At 37.7% G+C, this 22,209-nt stretch overlaps 1 protein-coding gene across 3 annotated transcripts in view; it reads right to left on the bottom strand.

Annotated features, from left to right (window-relative positions):
- Window positions 1-22,209, bottom strand: part of CADM2 (cell adhesion molecule 2) — a 670,184-nt gene that overhangs the window by 99,649 nt on the left and 548,326 nt on the right. For all 3 annotated transcript variants that reach the window (XM_040582919.1, XM_040582921.1, XM_040582920.1), the window contains 2 exons: window positions 21,920-22,090; window positions 1,687-1,777 (listed from right to left, as the gene is read on the bottom strand). In XM_040582919.1, coding sequence (XP_040438853.1) covers window positions 1,687-1,777; window positions 21,920-22,090 — 262 coding nt within the window. The remainder of the gene's footprint in view (window positions 1-1,686; window positions 1,778-21,919; window positions 22,091-22,209) is intronic.

Below are 22,209 nucleotides of genomic sequence, written 5' to 3'. Positions count from 1 at the left end.
GTGAAGGACCAAACAGCACCCCCTCCCCAACAAACAGCAGGTAATTAAGAATTTAAAACTACATAATGACTGCTTTACTTCTAATCTGTATCCCTACAGTGAATGTTAGATGAATAATGAAAATCAAGCACCCGGGGCTAGAATGCCTGTAGTCTTTATTTGCCAAAGACAGCACTTGGCATGTCGCTGTCACCTGGTAAGTCATGAGGAAAACACTGCAACAGGGAAAATCCTAAATACCACCTAGCCAACAGTGCATTCAGGGCAATCAGGGCTGACCTCTTTCCTAAAATTAGGCACTTGCACATCCTCTGCTGAATTTGAAAATAATGGGGAAACAGACTCTGTACCTCCTGATACCTAGGGGGATGCTCAAAGGCTATTAAGTAAATGGGTAATTCCTTCTCTTTCAAGTATATTATAAAAGCAAGAGATAGCTTGCAACTAATTTTTGTGAGTTACATACAGAGGTATCTATCTCAGAAACCCCTATTACTTCAGCTGTGCATAGGTACACAGAAGCCCAATTGCACTGGGCACATTTAAGACTAATTGGATGGACCCCCAGTGTTCTGGTCTCAAGCAGGGTAAAAGCATGATCTAGATGTGCGTTGCTCAGCCCAGTCAAGATTTGGATGGAGGAGTTGCTTTAAAATGATACAGGCATATAACACACAAAAAAGAAAAGTACTTATGGAGTTTAGATGATGCCAGAGTAAATTCAGAAGGGCTTTTCAAAATAGAAACTTTGGACTTCAATGCCTGACTTGACCTAAATCTGACTTCAGGTTCCTACATTAAGCAATTCCATGAAGTCACTAAAGGTACACCAGGGAGAAATTCAGTCCTAAGTGACGTGATTTCTGGCATGTAATTTGCACCTTTTCTAGAACGAAAATATTATTGCACTATCATTTTCCAGACTGTTCTAAAGCTGTGTATCAAAACTCCATATAGCATTATATATTAATATTTTGAGCAGAAGGTCAATAGTTAAACAACTTGATTCTTATTAACTTAATATTAAGCAATTGGATTTTTTATGTATCTTTATGGGTAAATATATAGCACCTCATATGAGAAGATGCTGTTTTAAAGAGTGAAGTCTATTTAGATAGTAGATTCTGTGCAAGAGTTAATCTCTCCAGATCTGCCTTTAAAAAATATTGCTATCAGAGATGTTAATTTCCCAGTAAAATGATTTATATTCTTAAAGCAGGCTACATATTTTCAAATTCTGGTAGAAACAGGCAGCCAACTTGCACATATCATTAAACTTCAAATTCCCCTGTAAATGACAGCCAAAGCATCCAGAAAGTTCAATATATTTTCCCTGAGGCTAGTTGATGTAGGAAAATTTTCATGAGACATTTTCTCTTCTATCATCAGTTCAATGATGTAAACAGTGACTGATTAAGCCTGCACTCCTTTCAGGTTGATAAACCTGACTGGAAAAAAAAAAAAAATCTCACAGCTGGAATCCTTCCTGAAAACTAAAATAGATAACAAAGTAAAAGACCAATCCTCTACAGACACTTAATGAAGACAGGCTTCAAGGGGTTTTCTATACCAGAGATTACTTTACACCCTAGGACGAGACAAAACCAGTAGTTTTCTGCAGCTGAAGACTGCAATCACAGCAGAATAAGGAAAATGCAAAAACATATTACTTGTTAAATCACTTACACAGGTTTTCCTTTGGATTCACAAGTCAAAATTATAGATTGTCCTTCTTCAGGCCATGAATTGGAAGAAATGATTTTAACTAAAGGTGTATCTAGAAAGAAAAAAAATAGACATCTTGTTGATATACACAAAAAAGATTTATTATCTAAGAGTACATTCTTCTCCATTTACAAAAGACTATACCATAGATTTAATTTACACCTGGAGATGCTTTTATATGGAGCCTTGTGCAATTTTCATTGTCTTCAGCATGGCAATAAAAATGACCCATGGAACTAAACCAGTAACTTTTTATATCCCAAGGAAACACAGATAGAAAGCATGTGTATACTCCAAGGAAATAACTTTTTTCCTTCTGTATTCAATGCAAATACTCCATATTACTATTCCAAAATCTGATACCTAACGATAAAATAAAAAATATTGAGAATGCATAAGTAGTACTGTGTGCAATTGTTTCTTTGTCTATTTATAGGTTGATATGATGGAATGCTGCTATTAGAGGAATGAATGCAATAATATACATTTGAATAAGAACACTTTTATTGTTGCAGAAGCTTGAAACCCATAATAAGAAAGCTACAATGGGCTTTCAGATAAAATACCTTGTTACAGGCATTTCACAGGTTATTATTTCCAAAATGCAATAATGCTCCCCCTAAAAAAGAACATTCTTTTTTTAAAAACAAAATTTACAAAAAGAATGTTTTAAATATCTGCAAAAAGCACTATATAAAAGTCTGCAATCTGCCCTAAAAATGTAAAAGTATTATTACTACATATTGGAATTAACTTTATAGTTTTAATTGCAAAAAGATATACAATGTAGCTACTGTGAATTCATGCAAAATAAACATTTGCAGTAGATATTTAACTTTTAAAAATTTTTTCCAGCTGGCTTGCAAGGATACATTCTCATAATCAAAGTATTTTACATGAGTAAAATCTCTTACAAGGAAAAAAAAAACATAAAGAAAGAAACATCTTTTTCCTTAGGAAAAGGAAGAAAGAGTTCATAGTCACAGTGAGGAAAATTTTCAATAGGACTCAATAGGAAAATATAAATTTTTGTTTCCTCCTCAGTTTCCTAACACAAAACACACATCTTCACCTATGGCACAAGAAATCCTTTAACCTGCAAATCTAGGGTATCTAAGTTTTGTCTCATCCAGTTCAAAATTCCTACTTTCATTAGCAGTGAGGTAGCAGTGACAACACAGATATCTTATTATCAAGCAAATGTGAAAGCACATGACAATATGACCCTACAAAATCAAATGGAAAAAATTATATACTGTAACAATATAATTTCTTACTGAGATGCTAATAGTCCTGTTGAACACTAAATGGCATATGAAAAACTGAAAAAGTCAGAAGTGTTTTTCTAACGTTGATTTTTATTTTTTTGGCGTATCATAATATATCAACATGGCACAAGACAAGAAAAGGGGAAGGCTTAGTGCAGGCTTGTCATAATTCCACTGAAAGCATTGTCAGCATCATTTAGCTTTCAGTACAGCTGCGCTAACTGTACACCAGCAGCAAATCTGTTCCACAAGTTCCTGTTTCTAAGGACCCTGCAAACTATTATGCAGGTGCCTAATCCTTTGGAGGTCGTGCTGGTGTTTCCTTCATTTTTAGCACATGCTTAAGGCACTGACCTCAAGTGCCTTAATAAATCAGGTCATCGAGTACTTCTGTGATTTCAGTGGTGCTATTGAAGATTAATAAATTACTCTCTTGACTATACATTAAACCAGAGGAAAAATTAGTGTCAGTTAGGAATACATGAAGAATTTAACTGAGGGAGGGAGACAACTAATGCAATGAGATCAAGAGGTTTCCAGAGAAATATGAAAAAGAGCTAAACTTTGATGGAGGTAATCATGATAGCCACAGGTGAAGAAAGAAATTAAAGGCTCACGTAGCTAGCACTACTGGTTTATATATTTCAGAAATTATCAGCATTTTATGCATTACTGTAAATGACCCATGTAAAAGAGGGGACCTTCAGACAATTAAGCTTTGATTTGCATGGATCAATGCAATGCTGTTTCCCTCGGCTTGAAGTGCCCAATCTACTTATTTAATGCCCCAGACAGCTCTCTGTTCTCCGTGCACTTCTAAACAGAGCTTAATAACACAGAATAAGAAAGGTCTTATATTTATGTTTCACTCTTTAATGCACAATAAAGTACTGTAGGAAAAATACTCCCTTGTGGTTTTCCTTACTAATTGACTTGTACAGTAACTGCTTGTTTCTTTAGAATAGGAAACATAGGGTTTAATTCAATATATAGTTTTTAGGGAAGCTTACAATTGACATTTTTTGTATTTTATTAATAGTCCCTTTTCAAAAACTAGTTGATATTCTATTTTGGGTGCTTCATTCTCAGTGTTATTGTTTCCACTTCATTTTTGTGCTGTACTTGATTCCTCTCTAGAATTAAAGTGTACACTTACAAGGTGAAAACTTTTAAGACAAACTTGCCCTCCCATTTAACGTTCACATCAGTATTTAAAATGAGATGAAATCTTTAGAATAATTGCATCAAAACGAACCTAAATATGTTATTTTAGGAAAGATAATAAACCCCTGCTGCCTGATATTTTTCCAGAACACAAAAAGCTATTACAAAATACTACCTTCTGCTACGACTGTTCATTTTTGAAGAATTTGACAAGTATTTATGTACTCTATCAGTACTGTGAGCTTTCACCTGTCACACTCAGAAGTATTACTCATAACAACTGGAACATCACCTGATCTCCAACAAACACCACCACTGCTAGGAAACAAAGTCTAAAGAAAGAAAAAAATATAAAGAACAGTAATACAGTAAGAGGGGTTGATTTATTATCAGATATGCTCATCAGCTTGTTATAAGTAAAGTAGGTATGTCTAAAAAATCTCTACTTTTACAACCAAAACAAACAAAAGGAGTAGGATCCAGGGGTGTATTGTGAGTCAGATCTTCTGTTGGTCCTCCTCTAAAGACAGTAGAAGTATAGCAATTTACATCAGTTAAACTTACGGTACTATAACAATTTGCATCTTTTTAAGGATTTGGCCCAGTAATTTCATGGTAATAAAATACTGTAGAACAGTATTTCAAGCAGAATTCTTATGAATGACAGACTTGTAACTAAAATGTCTTTACAATACCCACAAATATACCCTTATCCTGAGCTCTAAGGACATTATGGAGAAGATACATATTTCAAAAAGAATAGGCATGTGTTAAGTCCAATCAAAACCAAAAAGAAACCCCTCCCACCTACGCAGTGGTTTCTGTGAGTGTAGGTATTAGAGCAAGCCTTCACAGTAAAACACACTGGTTTCAGTACCCAGTGACTTATTTGTTTACATGCATCTCCAACAGTGTGAGAGCTCTTTGGCCCTCTAGTAATGAGGTTCTTACGAGCTGCAACTGACAGCTAGCACCAACCTGAACTGAGATTCAAACATGTCTTTAGACACATAGCAAGACATCTTCTACACCTCCTATGCCAGGAATCTACTTTTTTTTTTTTTTCTGGAAAGAATAGCCTAACAGCACTTACAGACAAAAACTATGGCATGGGTTTTTTTCATATATCCTTTCCTGTTTCAGCAGACCGAAGGAAAAAGCTCCACTGAATGACTTTATTTCATCCATCTTTCTAGGCTTTGGGTACCTCTCATTGCACATGACCAGAGAAGCCATTTCAAAGCTTTGGGAAAATGTATCTATTTTTTGATCAGGCAATATCATCTTTATTGAGCAATATACAAAAATCAGTGAATACATGTGGAAAATTGATTTCAGTTTACACTGGTAATTAATGTTATCTGATACAGGAAGAAATTCAACACTTCAGCACATGGGCTTTTTTGCTGTACTCTTAGTAATAACTAATGACCATCTTAATACCTGCGGAACTGCCTTACTGATTGATTTAATCTCTTTGAAGCCATTTCAAAATAAATACGGTTCTTAGTCACCAGACCTTTGCTGTTAATCAGATATTCAATGCTAAAAGGGTTGGGGTTTGTGGGTTTTGGTTTTGCTTTTGTTTTTTTCCAAAATGCACTTGCTGTTTTTATATTGCTTGAAGAAAGAAAGATTTCATTATTTGGTGTATTTTATCACCAAGCCCTTATAAGGTTATATATATATATATATTTTATATGCAGCATTAAATGTCTTCATATAAATTTCTTCACATAAATTACCTATGTAAATTAATCACATGGAAGTTCCTGAAAGATTGCCATATGATGTTACGTTAAACTATATGTGTAAACCCTTGACAACCACAGTGTGAAAGCGGAAAATGAATTCATAAAAGTAAACAAGTTTTCTTAAGATCACAAATCAGGTCACCAAGAGAATCAGAAAATTAACTTCTACTAGCTTCTTCTTAGAGCCAAGATAGTAAAAAAGTAATTTGGCCTCTCTTCCCCATGTAACTTCAGAAGTCTTCAGTCCCCTCAGTCCTTTGCAAGCTGGATTACCAGAGCTTCTGCTGACACCTTTTTGTGGAACTCCCAGCTACTGGCTGAGTAACTAAATGACCCCTATGCATCCTGGGGTGTTAACCAGCCAAAGGTGTGTGGGAATAACCACAATTCAGAAGAAAAAACATTTCATAAGACAAAAGGGTAACATTAAGAGGAAGATATGATAGCATCGTGTTATTAAATAACCTCTCCCTAATGCACTCATCTTCAGTTAATGCAATTACAATGCTAGAAACAGAAAATAAGACCACCTCTTTCCTTGGGAAGATGTTACGGTAGGTGGAGTATATAAATTATGCTGAGACTTTTAAAAATTATTGAAAGTAGTAGACTAGTCAGGAGTAGAAATATTAGTGACCTCATAGCCATTAGAATTCACACAGTGCTGGAAGTGTAATTCAAAGATCACAGAATCACAGAATGATCAGGGTTGGAAGGGACCTCTGGAGATCAGCATCACCTGCTAAAGCTGCTAAAGCAGAGCCAGAGCCTGGCAGAGCAGGCTGCACAGGATCACGTCCAGGCTGGTTTTGAATGTCCCCAGAGGAGACCCCACAGCCTCCCTGGGCAGCCTGTGCCAGGGTCTGTCACCCTCAGGGTAAAGATGTTCTTCCTCATGTTCAGATGGAGTTTCCTGGGCTGCAGTCTGTGCCCGTTGCCCTTGTCCTGTCGCTGGGCACCACTGAGAAGAGCCTGGCCCCAGCCTCCTGACACTCGCCCTTGAGATGTTTGTGGACATTGGTAAGATCCCCCTCAGCCTTCTCTGCCCCAGGGTTTTTAAAGGTGTTTGTTGCATGAAGTCTGCAACTTCTATTTCTCAAAGTAAAATGGCATAACAGAAGATGTGGGTTCTAAAAAATTTCAGCGACAATCTCCTGTAGTATTATCCATTCATGGTCTTGCTTGCTCTACAGTGATTTTGTAAAATGTTTGGATCTTCTCTTTTTACCTGGCTACCATGTCTTTTTCATGATCAAAGCAGTCCAATAATAAATATAAAAGAAATTATTTGATGTTTAAGGAAGAGTCAGTATATAAAGTACTATTAGTCTCAACTTATAGTTTTGGGAAGGTTGATTCACATCATTCTAAGGACATGGGTGACACTGTCAAGAAGAAATCACATTTCTCTTGGCTTCCACTGCTGTCCCTTCATCAGAGAATGCATTTTTTCTGGTCTGTAGGATATTAAAAGACCTGGCACAGAAAAAAATGTCCCATTTGGTGACAGTAACATATAAGGTTCAAGATATATAAAGTGTATAGAGAAAGATTCATCTCTTGAGTTATTGTAGTTTATGAGTCTTTGGGGTTCAAAAAAAAAAAAAAAGGTAAGGTTCTTTCCTCTCTGCATGGCACACGTCAGTGTGATATATACTGTCTAAACCTCTCTTTCTTAAAACATGAGGGATTCTGTGCTTCTTTTATTTTTCACCATGTCCCATTTAGTCTTCCAAGTTCAAACTAGTACCAAAAAACCTAGTGAAAATGGTAGAAATAAAGGGAGGTACAGCTGTTCAAACATGTTTGTTGTGAACAAAAATGTATACCTCTATACAATATAGTTTTACAACAAACATCATTAAATCTCCCTAATCATACCCTCCCATCTGATTAGTTTCCATGGAACCAAATTGTCAGGTGCCTATTTCAAAATCAGGGCAAACAGATCCTGTCTCTAATCACATTATAAATAATTGAAAACAGCTCATTAACATAATTTGACCCTAGGCCTCCACTGGAATACTTTGATTCTGATGTATTTTTTCTCTGAAGGTGATTCTCTCTCTGTAGTTCATGTTATGAACATCTCTTCACCCTCAAAAAGAAGCTGAGTTTGTTGTAATGAAGTCTGTGATCCTTGAGGGACTTATTGTTTGAGTGTAAATTATGTTAACAGTAATAGGAAAGACACTAGTACAGGGAGGGACAAATACATCACTTGCTGGGTTTGTCAGAGGAAGCAAGTGCTCAAGATACATCAGGATGTGCTACAAGCGTCATTCACAGCCCTTCTTCTAAAAACACTGATACTGCCTTCTTATTTAATCTTTTAGAATGGTGACTGGATGGTTTTAATTACCTTTTATGACTAGAAGTTTTTGCCTATACACGATTTAAAAAGCCTTAAAAGTAGTGCTAGTAAAAAAAAAAAAAGCTTTGTTTAACAATGCAATTCTGCATTGGATGCCATAACATTAAATATGTCATTGGATCCATTCAGGGAGAGAGCTATGACTGTGTGACAGAGCAACTCTTCACACTGTGATCAGTGAGCTTACCATGAATGCCAGCTTTCACCTTCACGAACCCTAAGCAACACAAAGAACACGTCTTACTAACTACTCACCAGTTCGGAAAACACTCCCTCCAGCTCCAGGCAGCCCACAGAACAAAATCCATAGGCCCTAGCTATGGTATAGCATCCATGTCATGGCTGCCAGCTCATTTGGCAAAGGCACTGGAATGAGGCGTCTCTCCTTCTGTACGGGAAATTCAGTTGGGATTTCTAGGAATAACAGGAGGATTCTCATATACTCAGCAAGCAGGTTGTGCCTTGTTGCAAGATATGAAAATCTGCTGTGGTTGGCTGGTGAGGCTCCCCACACTCTTCTCTTGACATAACCTGCTGAGTTATTTCTAACTAGAGTCCCAAGAGCAATGGACCGTGATACTACTATCCTGCTCAGATGAATTGGTAGGTTTCTCTCACTGAGAGTTATTGTTTCATGCTGTCTGCATAGCCAGTGATTGCCACTACCCAGGAAAACTCACACATTTTCCCTTGTTACCACAAGGGATAGACCATGTATTAGCCCCCCACCTTCCTACCGTTGCCCACTGACTGTTCCCAGATCACGGTAAGTTCTGATATAATCGTTTCACTGTGTGCAGCAGCATCTCCCGCCTGGATCTACAATACTCAGGTTTACTCTGTCACTTTTAATTAATTTATTTACCCTGCTTAGTTTTTTGCACACTAACCACCACTACCTTTTGTACCACAGTCCAAATCACTATGAATGATTCATTAGAACACACTTTTCTTCTTACAGGTTTAGCTAAATTATGAGCTAGCAGCAGCATGTCTTTACTTCATAGTTTTATTTTATGACCGCAAACCTTCTGAATATTGAAAAGCTTCCATAAATTTCTCTGATATTTTATTGTGGCAGTGAACAACAACAGTTCTGGTGCTATCATTTTAAAAAATGTTATAAAAATCTAACAGTCCAATAATAAAAGATTATTGCTACCTGGTAATAAATGACTGCCAGATGATAAGATTTTTAAAGCATTTCCTGAGAGACTAATTCATTTATTCTCTACCTGTTTTTGCCTGTTTTTTGAAAAGGCATGTTTGCAAAATCTATTTATGTCACAGTCTTCTACATTTTTCATCGTGCTTTTTCTCTTTTATTTCCTTGGAAGCTTTCCATCATTTCCAGATGCCAAGATAAAATAAGCAGATAACTCAAAAAATGATGGTGTATCTACTTCCCAGATTAATTAGCACTGGAGTAAGCACAGGACAGTTTAAGGTATCTTTTTTATCCCCCAGAAACCATGAGAAGATCATAATTTTAATATATAGATTACAAAAAAATTATGACAAAGCAATAGATGGATTACAAAACTCCTTGAAAATTCTGTATTCCTACACAATTTTATTACTATTTCTAAAAAGCCTACGGGATTAAGCCTAGAACAAAAAGACTTTCAAAGTAAATTCCAAGGACAAACCACTCTAGTATGTTCAAAAATAAACATCAAATTGGATATCCCAAATGAGATCCGAAAGAAGAGAGAGGAGTACTCTAATCAGCTCTGTGAAAGTGCTCACCATTTTTAATAGCTTTTACACTTCCCAGCTGCCTGCATCCTACAGCTGTGAATCAGCATTCCCCAGAACTGGGCTCCCTTTGTAAATGACAAGTAGCACGGCTTCTGCCCGTGCCCTATTGCTTTGACTAAGCGCTTGCAAAGCAAGTCTGCATTGGTAAACGTCATCAAATTACCCTGGGACATACAGCCAGTTTGATGCTCTGCTTCAGAGTATAACAAATGACTCATTGCTTAAACAGATGAAAGAAAAACTCAGTACTACGTATCTGACAAGCTATTTTATTAGTAGTGTTTGTGGGTGAGACAATCTAGATCAAATGATTGTGTCAGGGCAATGGTATTTCATTTCAATAAACGTGTTCGACGATACTGTAAAATTAAGCTTTATAATATTTTCTAAATACTTAGCTTTGAGAAAAGTGAAAACTTGGTAACATATCCACATGGATATTCCTTTATCTTCTTTTCACACTCCTTCAAAAACTACTTCACAGTCAAGCAAGACCAGAAGCAGCATATGGTCCCTTTGTAATCTGAGATTCTTTGATGACTATTATGTCATCCTTTATCTCTTCTCTTTTAATTTATTTAAAACAATCTTTGTTGGAGAAAAAAGTAATAACAATTTGTACCAGGAGACTGTAAAAACACCCTCCTGGATGCAAAACAACAAGCCAAATGGCAATGTGGGGGAAAAGAAAGCTCGACGAGTGAAATTTTCCACCCTGACACTCATAATTCAAATGCCTGAATCGAAGCACCAACTTTGCAGAAAACCATTTAGGTTACTAATTCTGTGAACACTGATTATCTGGTACTTCGTTAAAAATATTCCTAGCACCTGTTTCAACATCTCACCTGTCAGTCATACCAGGCTGCTCCAACATGATTGTTAAACTGTGAGCGTAGCGCTGGATATATTGGTAGACCCTGCCAGATTAAGTGGTAGACGGAGCTGCACTGTCACCACAGTTCTTGATGTGTGCCCCTTCATGGAGATCGTTAGCACCAGTTACAGCTACTGCCCCTTACAGGGTTTTGCAGAATGGGTCACTGGTTTCTTAGTTATCCCTTAAGTCACACAGACACATGAAGGATATGATTGAAAATACATTTTCTTTGGCAACTCTGTTCTGTTTCCTTCAGTGAATGCAAGTGATGAACCTTAGGTTTACAACTGTTACCTTGTTTAATTATTTCTGGCATGCCACTTCTTCAGACTAAACAATCTGTTTGATCTGTTTGATTTAATATGTCTGTTGCCTTACGCCATGCACTCTCCAACTGATCTATCTCATTTTTGCCATGTCACCTAAGAGGAGTAAGGAAGAAAAGCAAGAGAAAAAAAAGCCTTCTGCCTAAATCACGTATGTTACCAAGAAATACCTAACTCTGAGTCAGAACATGACCTTTCACTGTAACTTTGTCTTCCGCATCCTCAGTTTCTTTTGCTTAAGGCCTTCAGTCTTCTGTTGTGTCTGATTTAAATTATCTTGAATATGGGTTGAGAATAGCAGCACATCCAAAACTGCTGAAAGAGTAAATGAAGAGCTCTGGATGCTCAGCATACCCAAATACCCCTTCAAGCCTTTCTCTGACATTTGTATCAGATACTGGACACTATAAAACTTTATATAAAAACAACTGAGCAGTAGTATCAGAGCATGAAAATTTGATTTCTTCCTTATAAATATATACCACACACTCATGAAGGGCAAACTTCTATTCCTTGGGAGGTCCTGCTAACAATCTCTGTATGTGGTTTTCTCCAAACCGTCTCACCCGCTTCCTAGTCATCAGTTCTGGCAATAAGCAGCCTCCCAAACTGTTCTGTAGGGAGGGCCTGGAAGAGCTCTGCCCTCCTGTCCTTAGGCTGACTAGCTGAAGGTGACCAGAGCTGTAACTTGGGGGGTGAGCTATACAGATCCTATAATCATCACTCTCCTTCCAAGATGATCCCATTTGAAATAACACCAAGCCTAGGCTAGGCAAAACAGGAAAAGGTATTTTCAAAGCATATTTTCAAAGACAGCATGGATCTTATTGGATCTTAGTCATGTACCTGAAATTTTCTTGCTCTGGTTGGGGACCTCACCTGGAACTGCTCAGACAATGGACCTTCATTCAGCTACTCAGTCTTTATTGTCCTCTTAGTGCTACCCAATATAAAGTTGTTATAACACATATATTTTAAAAAATTGCTTTCTGTTTTTTCTGTAAATTCAACCTTCCACTACATATCTCTAACACAGATAATCTAATATATTCACATTATATCCATGTAGGCATTCATCTTATCAAATACAATGCAGAGAAGTGATGTTTTAAATCCCTTTGATAGTAGCTGACTGTTATTTACATGTTACTTAGGAGCTTCAAAAATCAGTCAGCCAGTCTGGGGGATACTGCTTTTGGGGTCTCTGTGATAGATTATTATTTCTGGAACCTACCTCCTTATGTAGAGAAAAGTTTATCATTTCAGGAAATCAGCTGCATTGCCTTTTTTACACCTTTATGCTAGTTTTCTGGTCTTTTCAGGTAGATGAACTAACTTGTTCTCTTTCTTATGTCCACCTAAGGATATCCTCCAGCGTCTTGGCTCACTCACTGTGGGGGATTCCTACTGATGACAATGGCACGTGGCCAGTTATGAACCGAATCAACTATGCGACCTCAAAATCCTACAGTGAGCTCTGCAAGGTTCTGTGCCCAGCCTCCCCTTTGGACAGAAAACAGTTGCTAGCCTGCCAGTGCTCATTAATTTGGAAACATCACCACACTGACCAAAGCTAGCATGTCCACATGGCCAAGTGCTCCGTGGTTCAAACATGCATTTGGAACAGGTTCAGGGATGATCTCACTGTGCTCCATTTCCCAGCGTAGCCATGCCCTCTGTCTTTACAGGCCTTTTATCCTTGGGTTGTCTCTTCCCTATGTCTAAAGGCTTACACAGCTGAAATGGAATTATGCATACACATTTACTTGCTGAACATCCTACCTTTAATATTATTAAACATTCCCTCCCAAACTTCTTTTGAAACCTTCCTGAGCCCTCAAACACACAACAAGCAAATGAAACAACCTGCCCACACTGTATTTTAAAGTTTCAATGCAGAATAGACAAGTCACTCTGTGGATTTTCCTACAAAGGATTTTAGCAAGAAATAAATTATATTAGATTATATTTCAGTTGTAAACTATATTTGAACAGAAGCCTCCAGATGGGAAAGGTCAGGATTGTGCATTAACCCTTTGAACTAGATACCCCCTTTGAAAGCTGAAAGTTTGGCAGTAAATGGTCCTACAAGTTTTTGAATTATTTTGCATTTAAATTATGGATTTCTTATTTTCATCCATCATTAACCTAATTGATCTCATTTAAGCATGCAAATTGTGGCACTGAACTTTCATGTTCACAGATATCATTCTTTACTGTTTACAGTAACTATCCTTTGTGTTTCATTTGTTCCAAGCATTCACTAATATGAAAAGCCTAAACTAGATAATTTTACTTACTAACATGATGTTTACATAATTATTGAGCTAAATAATTAAATAGAAGAGCTTCTTACTTACTTTTCATTCAATATGAAGAGGTGAACATGTGCTGAAGCTGTATCTTTCAATTTGCATTCTTATTATTACTATTTTTAACTACATCTTACACCAGTAAATATGGAAATATCCCTATTTTAAGGGATACAGAATGGAAAGCTGGTCACTGAAGTATTGAAATAACATTGAGATATATTTATTGTCCACATTAACATTCACACCATGATTGACGAATAAAAAACCCCAAACAGTTCAGGTAAAACACCAGAACAGTATCTCCACATAGGTGAGTCTTGGGTGGAAACCTCAATGTGTACGAAGGGTAAACTTATCTCACAGCATAACCGGAATATCTTGAAACTTTCTCATTTTCAAGGTCACTGCAGTCCAGCAGAACATCTTCATTGGAAGAGAAAACCAGGAACACATTCAGATGACCTCTGAAGTATGGGAGCATCAGTCACAAGAGACGGTGACTCTTTCAGACTCAGGTACCCATTTAAGAAAACATCTAGCTTTTCCTCATGAGCTTCTAAGGGATTCAAACAGCTGGCAGATTTTCACTGAAGTGAAGGAAATTCCTGTTTTCTTAGGCTTACAAAGATTGCCTATGGTCAGAGAGGAAGGTTTTGTGGGAGACCAAGGATTGCCTGCCCATCGCACAGAAAACACAGCCCTCTTGCTTTTTAAGCAGGAACAAAAAGTGGCTTTAATCAGTAAGACAATCTAAATTGTTAGATGAAGGTCGGATAGAGAAACCCACCTGAAAAGCTGAGATCTAAGAACTCGAGTCCAGGCCTTCTGTTCTGTAGGAACAACGTTGCCATAGCCATGCCCAGGTGATCAAGATGCTGGGTGGTATCTTACACTAACCAGCTACTACCCTCCATTAACTCAGGATGGGAAATATACTTCATTGCTAAGGATAAAGGACACATGTCAAAAACATCCCTGCGATAGGCCAGTGCTGGAGCAAAACCTAGCACGCTGCTGTCTGAAGCAAAGACGTTCTTACAGCACCCACAGTCCTGACAAATCAGTCAAAATTAAAAAAAAATAAAAAATGTTCTGGGTTTCCATCTTGTGCCCTACTATTCATACCCAGCTTTAACAGGTATGCTTAGCAGAAGAGATAAGAGTCTGATAATGACTTTGTGACTTCCAAAAGGTTGGGTCTAGGTAGCTGTACAATACCGACAGCAGACTGTTTCCACAAAAAAAAGAACACATAGCCTAGATGTGTCTCATTCCCAGAGCTGAGTCTAAGAACTCAGAATAATAAAGCATTAAAGCCAACAAAAACATTAAGAGTGCATCAGTTTGGAACAAAACAATTCTGTCTCCTCAAAGGGAAATTTTCTTTGCCATTTGTTATGAAGAGTATGCAGTAGGATGGACCATGCCAGAGAATATGCCACTGCATCTGTGCCATCACGTTACTCTTGAAAGAAGGCTTAAGCCTGAGATACTGGTCACCTTCCACAAGTTCTAGAGGTCTCTGAGGTATCACAGTCCAAAACACTCGAATTACTCCAAGATAAAATGCTTATAGCAAAAGAGCAAACTGTGCTTATTTGGAAAACAGAACTGCAAAGCCCTGGATGTGCAAATCTCAAGTGAGTTCTTCGTTTTATGGCCTTAGAGAACTATCCCCTTGGAAATCCAAATCTTTTAACTGTATCAGGAGTTACATAAGAGTTGTGTGCTCAGGCTTGTCGACTACAGGTATAGTCAGATCAACATTTTCCCTCATGGCAAAGCCAAAGCAAGTTTTGGTTCTTATGGAAATCCCAGCTATTTTCACTCCTGACTCAACATACAGTCTATCTGTATTAACTTGAGTTGGCTCAGTATTTTGGGGCCCTGTTAAAAAAAAAAAAAAAAAATGAAAAATTGGAAGGCTGCGACACCTCATTTTCCTAGTTAGTAAAGCATCTCCTGACCCTGGGACGTATCACTTGCCAGACTGTTCATGCAAAGATTGAGGCAGTGTGTAATTATGCCAAATATTCCCAGATTTTACTTTAGCGCGTGTGTTTTAGGGTGTCACACAGCGTAATCAAGAGATGGTCAAAAGCAAATGAGAATGATCAATAATGCTGTTGACTGGTCAGAAATGAAAGATCAGGATCACTGAAGGAGACATCTTTGAACTCTCTATTTTCTTCACTTTGGAAAAACATGTTGTCTGCCTAGACAGCACAAGCTGCTTCCGAAACAGAGAAATGTGCCTTTGTTCCTAAAGCACGGGTACCAGTTAACTCCTGGGGAGTTCTGGGAGGCATAACTCATGTAAAAATAAAGAAACAAACAAACAAACAAATAAATAAATAAATCCTGACGCTAAGGAAAAAAGGACAGAACTCATGCCAAAGTGCCAGAGTAAAAGAAATTTTTTTAAGCACAAAGTTGGCACAAATAAGTAAAGCAAGTAAAAAGAAAGCAGCACACTAAACCAAAATTAAAATCTTAAGTATTAGTTGAACAGCTTCAAGAAAACAAGTGGTCTGCCTCAGCCACACAGCTGAAAGAAAATGAACGTGTGACACATATTTTACCCACTTACAGTACAGAAGGACCATATGTAGGCAACAGGGAAAACTGTCTCTCCAGCCTCATTTTTTATCATAGCTAAGAGGTGTCCAAGTTTGTGTGCTTTTGCATGGGCATGCATCTGCCTCTTCTGAGCTAAAAAAAGACAGCAAGTCTGCGGTTGAGACAGTCATCCTGAACAGCCACCTAACATATTTAAAATGTCACTAATTAATGAGAATTAAACATTAAGATTTAAGGAAGACACAGTTTGGTTTTTTTTTTCTGTAAATACTATTCTCATATGCAACTGTAAGTCTTTTCTTCATAGACTAAGGGTCTAACAGTCAACCATGCACGACCCTTTTCTTGCCTTTATAATGTCTTGCTTCATGTAGTATTATATGAATGTATATTGTAAGAAATATTACATATAATATCTTTTATTTTCACATATTCACACACAAGTATATAGATATTAAGTTTCATATGTTTTCATATTATTTTTGTTCAGAACATGTAACTGTAGAAACTGTGTTCCAACAAAAACTTGAAACCAGCCAAGTAAAAATAATGGGCTAAATTCTCTCGGTGAGCATGAGCTAGTGCACCTCTTTGATAAAATTACTCTGCTTTACACCAGCAGAAATTCTAAACCCATCCCATTGTCAGAGTAACCTCCATTTGTTAATATATCAGAAATCACAGCAGTACGCTGTTGTTAGACACACATGCACACACATACACACCATTTTCTACATGGCTGCACAAGTGCATTGCTGATTTGCTTATCTGCAGTCTGCTGCATTTGAAGCATTTTGTTTACTTAATTCAAAATCAATAAGCTTATTTCCCGGACAATAATTCCGACATTCTCTTGGAATAGCTGCTTAATTTTAAAGTCAAGCTCAGACCTTCATTGCAAAAGAATCTAATAACCCACAAATGAAGAAACAGCCTGTTTGCACAAACACTGTTGGAACAGCCTGTAGAAGCAAGGTAGCTGATGGCTACAGAATGGTCAGACTGACAATCTGCACATCTATGTCTGCCAATATAGAATTTAATAAAAATTGCCTCTCCAGGCACTTCTTTACATAACACATATTTAGCTTATTAGTGCTGTCATTTGGGAGCGTGGTCAGCTTTTGAGCAAAATCTCACTGAATCCATTAACACGGATCACATCACAGCTGCCATTTTAGAATCGCGATGATTAGGCTTGAAGTTCAAATGATTTGATTTCACTTTAAAGCTTCAAAAGCAGCCTCTGGGGCAGCCTTATACAATTAATTTTTACTGAGGTCTGCTGGGTAATTTACTGTAGTCAGAGAATCTTCACTAAGGTAAGGTAATTGCCACTGGGTGATTTTACGGCACTCTGTTCAGTAGGAAGCAATGTGTTGGCTGGCTTCTGCTCAGGTAAGACCTGGAGGAAAGTGAAGATGCTGCTTCTGTGCAACAGCACGTGTCTGAGACATGGAGGAGGAATGAGCAGAATGCACTCACTTCCCAGATGTGGACCACAAGTTCTACTTGCCCTCAAAATGTCTTTTCAGGAGTATGCGTGAGGACTCGCAGTATACATCCTCACAAATACCGTACCGAGAAGCTTTCAAAATTGAAGTACTGCACCTGTGATTCTTTAATACAGGAACAAAGAATGCATTCTTAGTTTAGTCTGAATGCAGAAGTAAACAATGAAATGAAATATCCCTTTGAGATTTGTGTTTATCATTTACAAGAAGCACTTCCTAATAATCAGTGGCAGCTAGGCTGACAAGCAAACTTCAGAGCAAAGCCACGGGGGATACAAGTCTATTTTAGGTTTCCTGTTGACAGTAAGGGTCAGGGGAAAAATAAACTCGGCAAGCAGTGTCATGCAACCACAAAACCTCTGCTGGCCAAGCAGAAACTGAATTATGGCGAAACCTTTCAGCACAACAGAAAGACCTGGGCAATTGGGCTGCACTGCAGTACACAGAGCATGACATACAGATGAGCAGGATTAAGCACAAGTGAGACGTAAAATAAATTAGTGATAAATAAAACTCAAAAGGCTGGAGGAGCTAATTATCCCACAGTCTGGAGTGGGGTACAGTATGCTTACCCCAAAAGCATCCCTATTAGTTTAATATTTGAAGCCTGCCAAATTAATCTGGAAAGCCCTGTGAAAACAAGGGCTGATCAAAAAAAAAAAAAAAAAGAAAAAAAAAAAGGGCAGCAGAAGGACTCAGACATTATTATTGTTACATACACATATATATTTTAAAAGAAAATTAAAACTTTCTTATCTTAAAAGTTTAGTCCTCACCTTCACTTCATGTAATGTAGGACTACCGGAGAAAGCTGATTTGATTGCTCTGTCACAGTAATAAAAGGTAAGATTTGTGTAAGGGGAAGACGGAACATAGTATATTCCATATTGATATCACTGCTGATGGCATTACTGGCTTTCATTTTGTTAAGTTTACTTCCTGTTAAAGAATAAAAGCAGCTGTGTGGACTCATAAGCACCTCTACCTACATCACTCCATGGACTCATTACAAATATCTGTTTCACATAGTCTCATCGTGTAGGACAGAATTAATTTTATTCTGTCTTTCACTAGGCATAAATAAAAACTTGTCATGCCAACCATTACGTTGCTTTCCTTTTTCTTTACCTCTCATCCACTGGATGCAAAAACAATCTTGTAATTCCTACTGTTCTGTTGTTTTCCTTTTCCTAACTTGTTTTTGGGTTTGGGTTTGGTTTTTTTTTCTTTTTGGTTTTGTTTTGATGAAGCCACAAATGTTTTGTTCATTGTCGGGGCTACTTGCTTAAAACAAAGATGACTTTTTTACTTTCAAGCATGATTATACAGGACAGAAATGGCTAGACAATGTATTATTGCCTTTTGTTTCCAACCTGTGATGATACACTGATAATTTGTAAGGAGCATCCATGTACCACAGATAAAACTTTTCAGATTATAGGAAGGAGTTTAAAAACCAAGTGCAGTTCTAGTGGGTGATGCCCCTTCATTGTGCATCTGTTCTCTGCCAAACTGATGCTCATCTGTGCTGTTCTGTTTGACCATTTTAAGGTAATTTATCATTCTCCTATAGCCTTCTGCTCATCTGAAATACCCCTGGGACATTCAGAACAAGCACCCTATGGAGCAATGCCATGCTACCTGGTTGTGATTTCGGAGCCTATACAGGACTTCAGATTAACAAATTCTCCTGACTTTTCTCATGGGTTCCCATAATTCATCTATTTTGTTAGCACTATATTTGAAGGGCTGTCAGGTGGCATTGAGGATATATTGGGTCGGCTCACACTGGGTCCTGTGAGCATCCCTCTCATTAATACAAATAGGATGTCTCTTACATGTTTGGAGTTTTATAGATTGATGGGAAAAAAGTTAGCACTTTCCAGTAATACCCACAACGATGGTGCACAGTACCAGGAGAAAAAAATCAGGAGGTCCAGTTCCAGTGCAGTGTACTCCGTTCAGTCTTAGGTATTGTTCTAGTAAATCAGCCTTCTCCTCTTTTTTCCTTAAAGGCTTTCTACCGAACCACATCATTAGTTCCCTGAATCTCCCCTTTTTATAAAGTTTCCTTTAGAAACTTCTCCGGTATAAGACCTTTGAGTATGTTGACTGAGTTGAGTATATTGAGTATGTATGTAGGTGGTAAGGAAAAGGACAATAATTGCCAGTTCTTAGTCTTCTTCTCACAAATAAAGAAATAATGCTTTCTCCATGGTTTTAAAAGGTATTTCCACGCTCTCTTCTAAACTTGAGCTCTTTTGGCACATTTCTCACTTATCTTTCCATATATAATGGCTCTATACTAGTGCTGGAGAGTATTAAACCGATTGGTAGAAAATGAGCAAGCAGGAATGATAGAGAATAATTAATTACTTGTGCACTGTGGCTTTTGGTAAGCTGGCAGTCTGAGGGGGAAGTAATATAAAGGACATTAGTAATGGTAAACACCCAATGAGGTTTGTCCTTGTTAGAGAAATTCAGTGAACGCACAGATGAGAGAAAGGTCATGTTCAAAACGAAGCAACGGGCATAGAGGAAGAGACACCCCACTGCTATTTAGCAAGGTAGTATCTTGCTACCTAGGGTGCAAATCAGAAGGAAACAACAAATGTTAAAGAAGCTTTGTATGCGAGAGCCACAAAAAGGCTTGTTTGCCTTATGATCTTACGATGGTGGCACAAAGAAGAATCCTGCCTTTACCTTGAATCACATCACATTTCAGCCACTGTGACTTAGTTTAAACCTTGCATAGCTGTCATGTTTCTGTATCTACTGTTTCATTCAATGTGGTTCATCTCCTGTAGTGCCACCACCTCGAGCAGGGTAGCGGAAGAAGAGCAAGCAATTTGGAAGTGAAGGCATAGGCCAGCTCAGTGGCCGATGGCTGTGGGATTTCAAGTTCAAGGAAATGAAGCTGTTAAGGGTTCATGTCTCTAGTACAGATGCCACTTGAGCATGTTAGGGGAGGCAGGTGTTTATAGCCATTTGGTAAAGAAAGGCTTTGATGTCCCTCAGTAAAATGATGGGTAGAATGTTTCAGAAAACAGTTATTTTCAGTAGATTATTACTTGTGGATGCTAATCCACATCCTCTTCATTTGCAGACTTTTTTGCAGATGGAATTTTTAGCAATGCTGTCAGCTTCTATGCATGGAGTGCTTTTGCCATTACTGCATTTTACATGTGCTGAGTCTCAGATGCTCAGATAGAAATATCCCTGTTTAGAAACACATTTTATATGCCAGCAGTCCTTGACATGGTATCTCAGGAGCTAGCTGCAGCAACTGGAAGCTTGTCTGCTTTATGGACAAACTTGTCTGCTTTGTAACAGGTTGATTACCCCTACCCTAGGAACAGATTCATGAAAGGTCTCTCCCCTTCACCTGGTCTGACAATATTTCGCAGATGCCTGGTTTTGTCCGCTGGCAATCAAAAGTGCAGGTGTTCTGCAGAAATCCAAATAGCTGTCCCCTTAAGAATGGTGGGTGTAATGCAAGTGATTAGGAAAATGTCATCTGCTGGTGAAAAAGTGTTCACCTGAGTGTCCCACAGTTTATAAGTGAAAAAAAAACCCCTGACTCAAAGGACAACATGACTTCAGAGTGTAACGTACAGATACACAGGCAGGTTCATTCAGCTTTGAAATGATGCACTGTGGAAAACATCAAGTTTCCAGAAATCCTGTTTGAAGAAAATAAACCAGTATATAGAAATACCGGATTATCTAGAATAATATCCTGTATAGACAAGGCCTAAAAATAAATTCTAAAGGGCTTTTTCTCCTGGACTTGTGTTATTAATAGCATTACACAGAGATTCATTAGCAAGATTCAAAGTTACTGAGGCAGTCTACTGTGAACTTTGTTTCTTCATACCCTTGTTTCAGGTTTATAGATACTTTCAAGGCAAATTGTGAGCTACTATGATTTTGATTTTTAAGAAATCTTTCACATTGCTAGAATGACAAAGATAAAACACAAATGCATTTCCTCTCTACCATTTCTCAAAGCAAATCAGCAACTCAGATTCAGTGTTTTCACTGGTAAAGCTCTCATTAAACTTTTTAGACGTCTGTAAAAAATAAACCCCCAAAAACCAAAACCAACCAACCAACCAAATACAAACCAGAGAAGCTGGCTAATAGAAAAACATTACCCATCCATACCATACCAGAGATTTTTCTAATTTTCCCATGATAAAAACTCTGAAACAAAACACCACTATAAAAAGAAGCATATATAACGTGTATTACTTACAGTGTATTTCTAGAACCTGCATTGCTATCTGAGGTGTAGAGTTTAGCGACTCATGATCTACTCTGCAACTTACAACTGCACCATCATCATTTCGATCTGCTAGGAAATCCAGTGTGCTGCTGACTGTGAATGTTTTACGATTTGCATCTTCTTCTTTTAAAAATTTAACATCTGAAAGAAAGAAGAAACAAACAATTTTCTCCAATATTTTTAGGAAAATGAGTCCAGCATTAGACAGCTAAATTATCTATCACACTGTTGAAAAGACACCTCTTTCATATCTGTATTGA

The sequence above is a fragment of the Falco naumanni genome, chromosome 2 (genome assembly GCF_017639655.2).
Source record: "Falco naumanni isolate bFalNau1 chromosome 2, bFalNau1.pat, whole genome shotgun sequence".
NCBI lineage: Eukaryota > Metazoa > Chordata > Aves > Falconiformes > Falconidae > Falco > Falco naumanni.
Note: the sequence above shows the minus strand (reverse complement) of the source record. Positions and strands in the feature narration are given on the sequence as shown.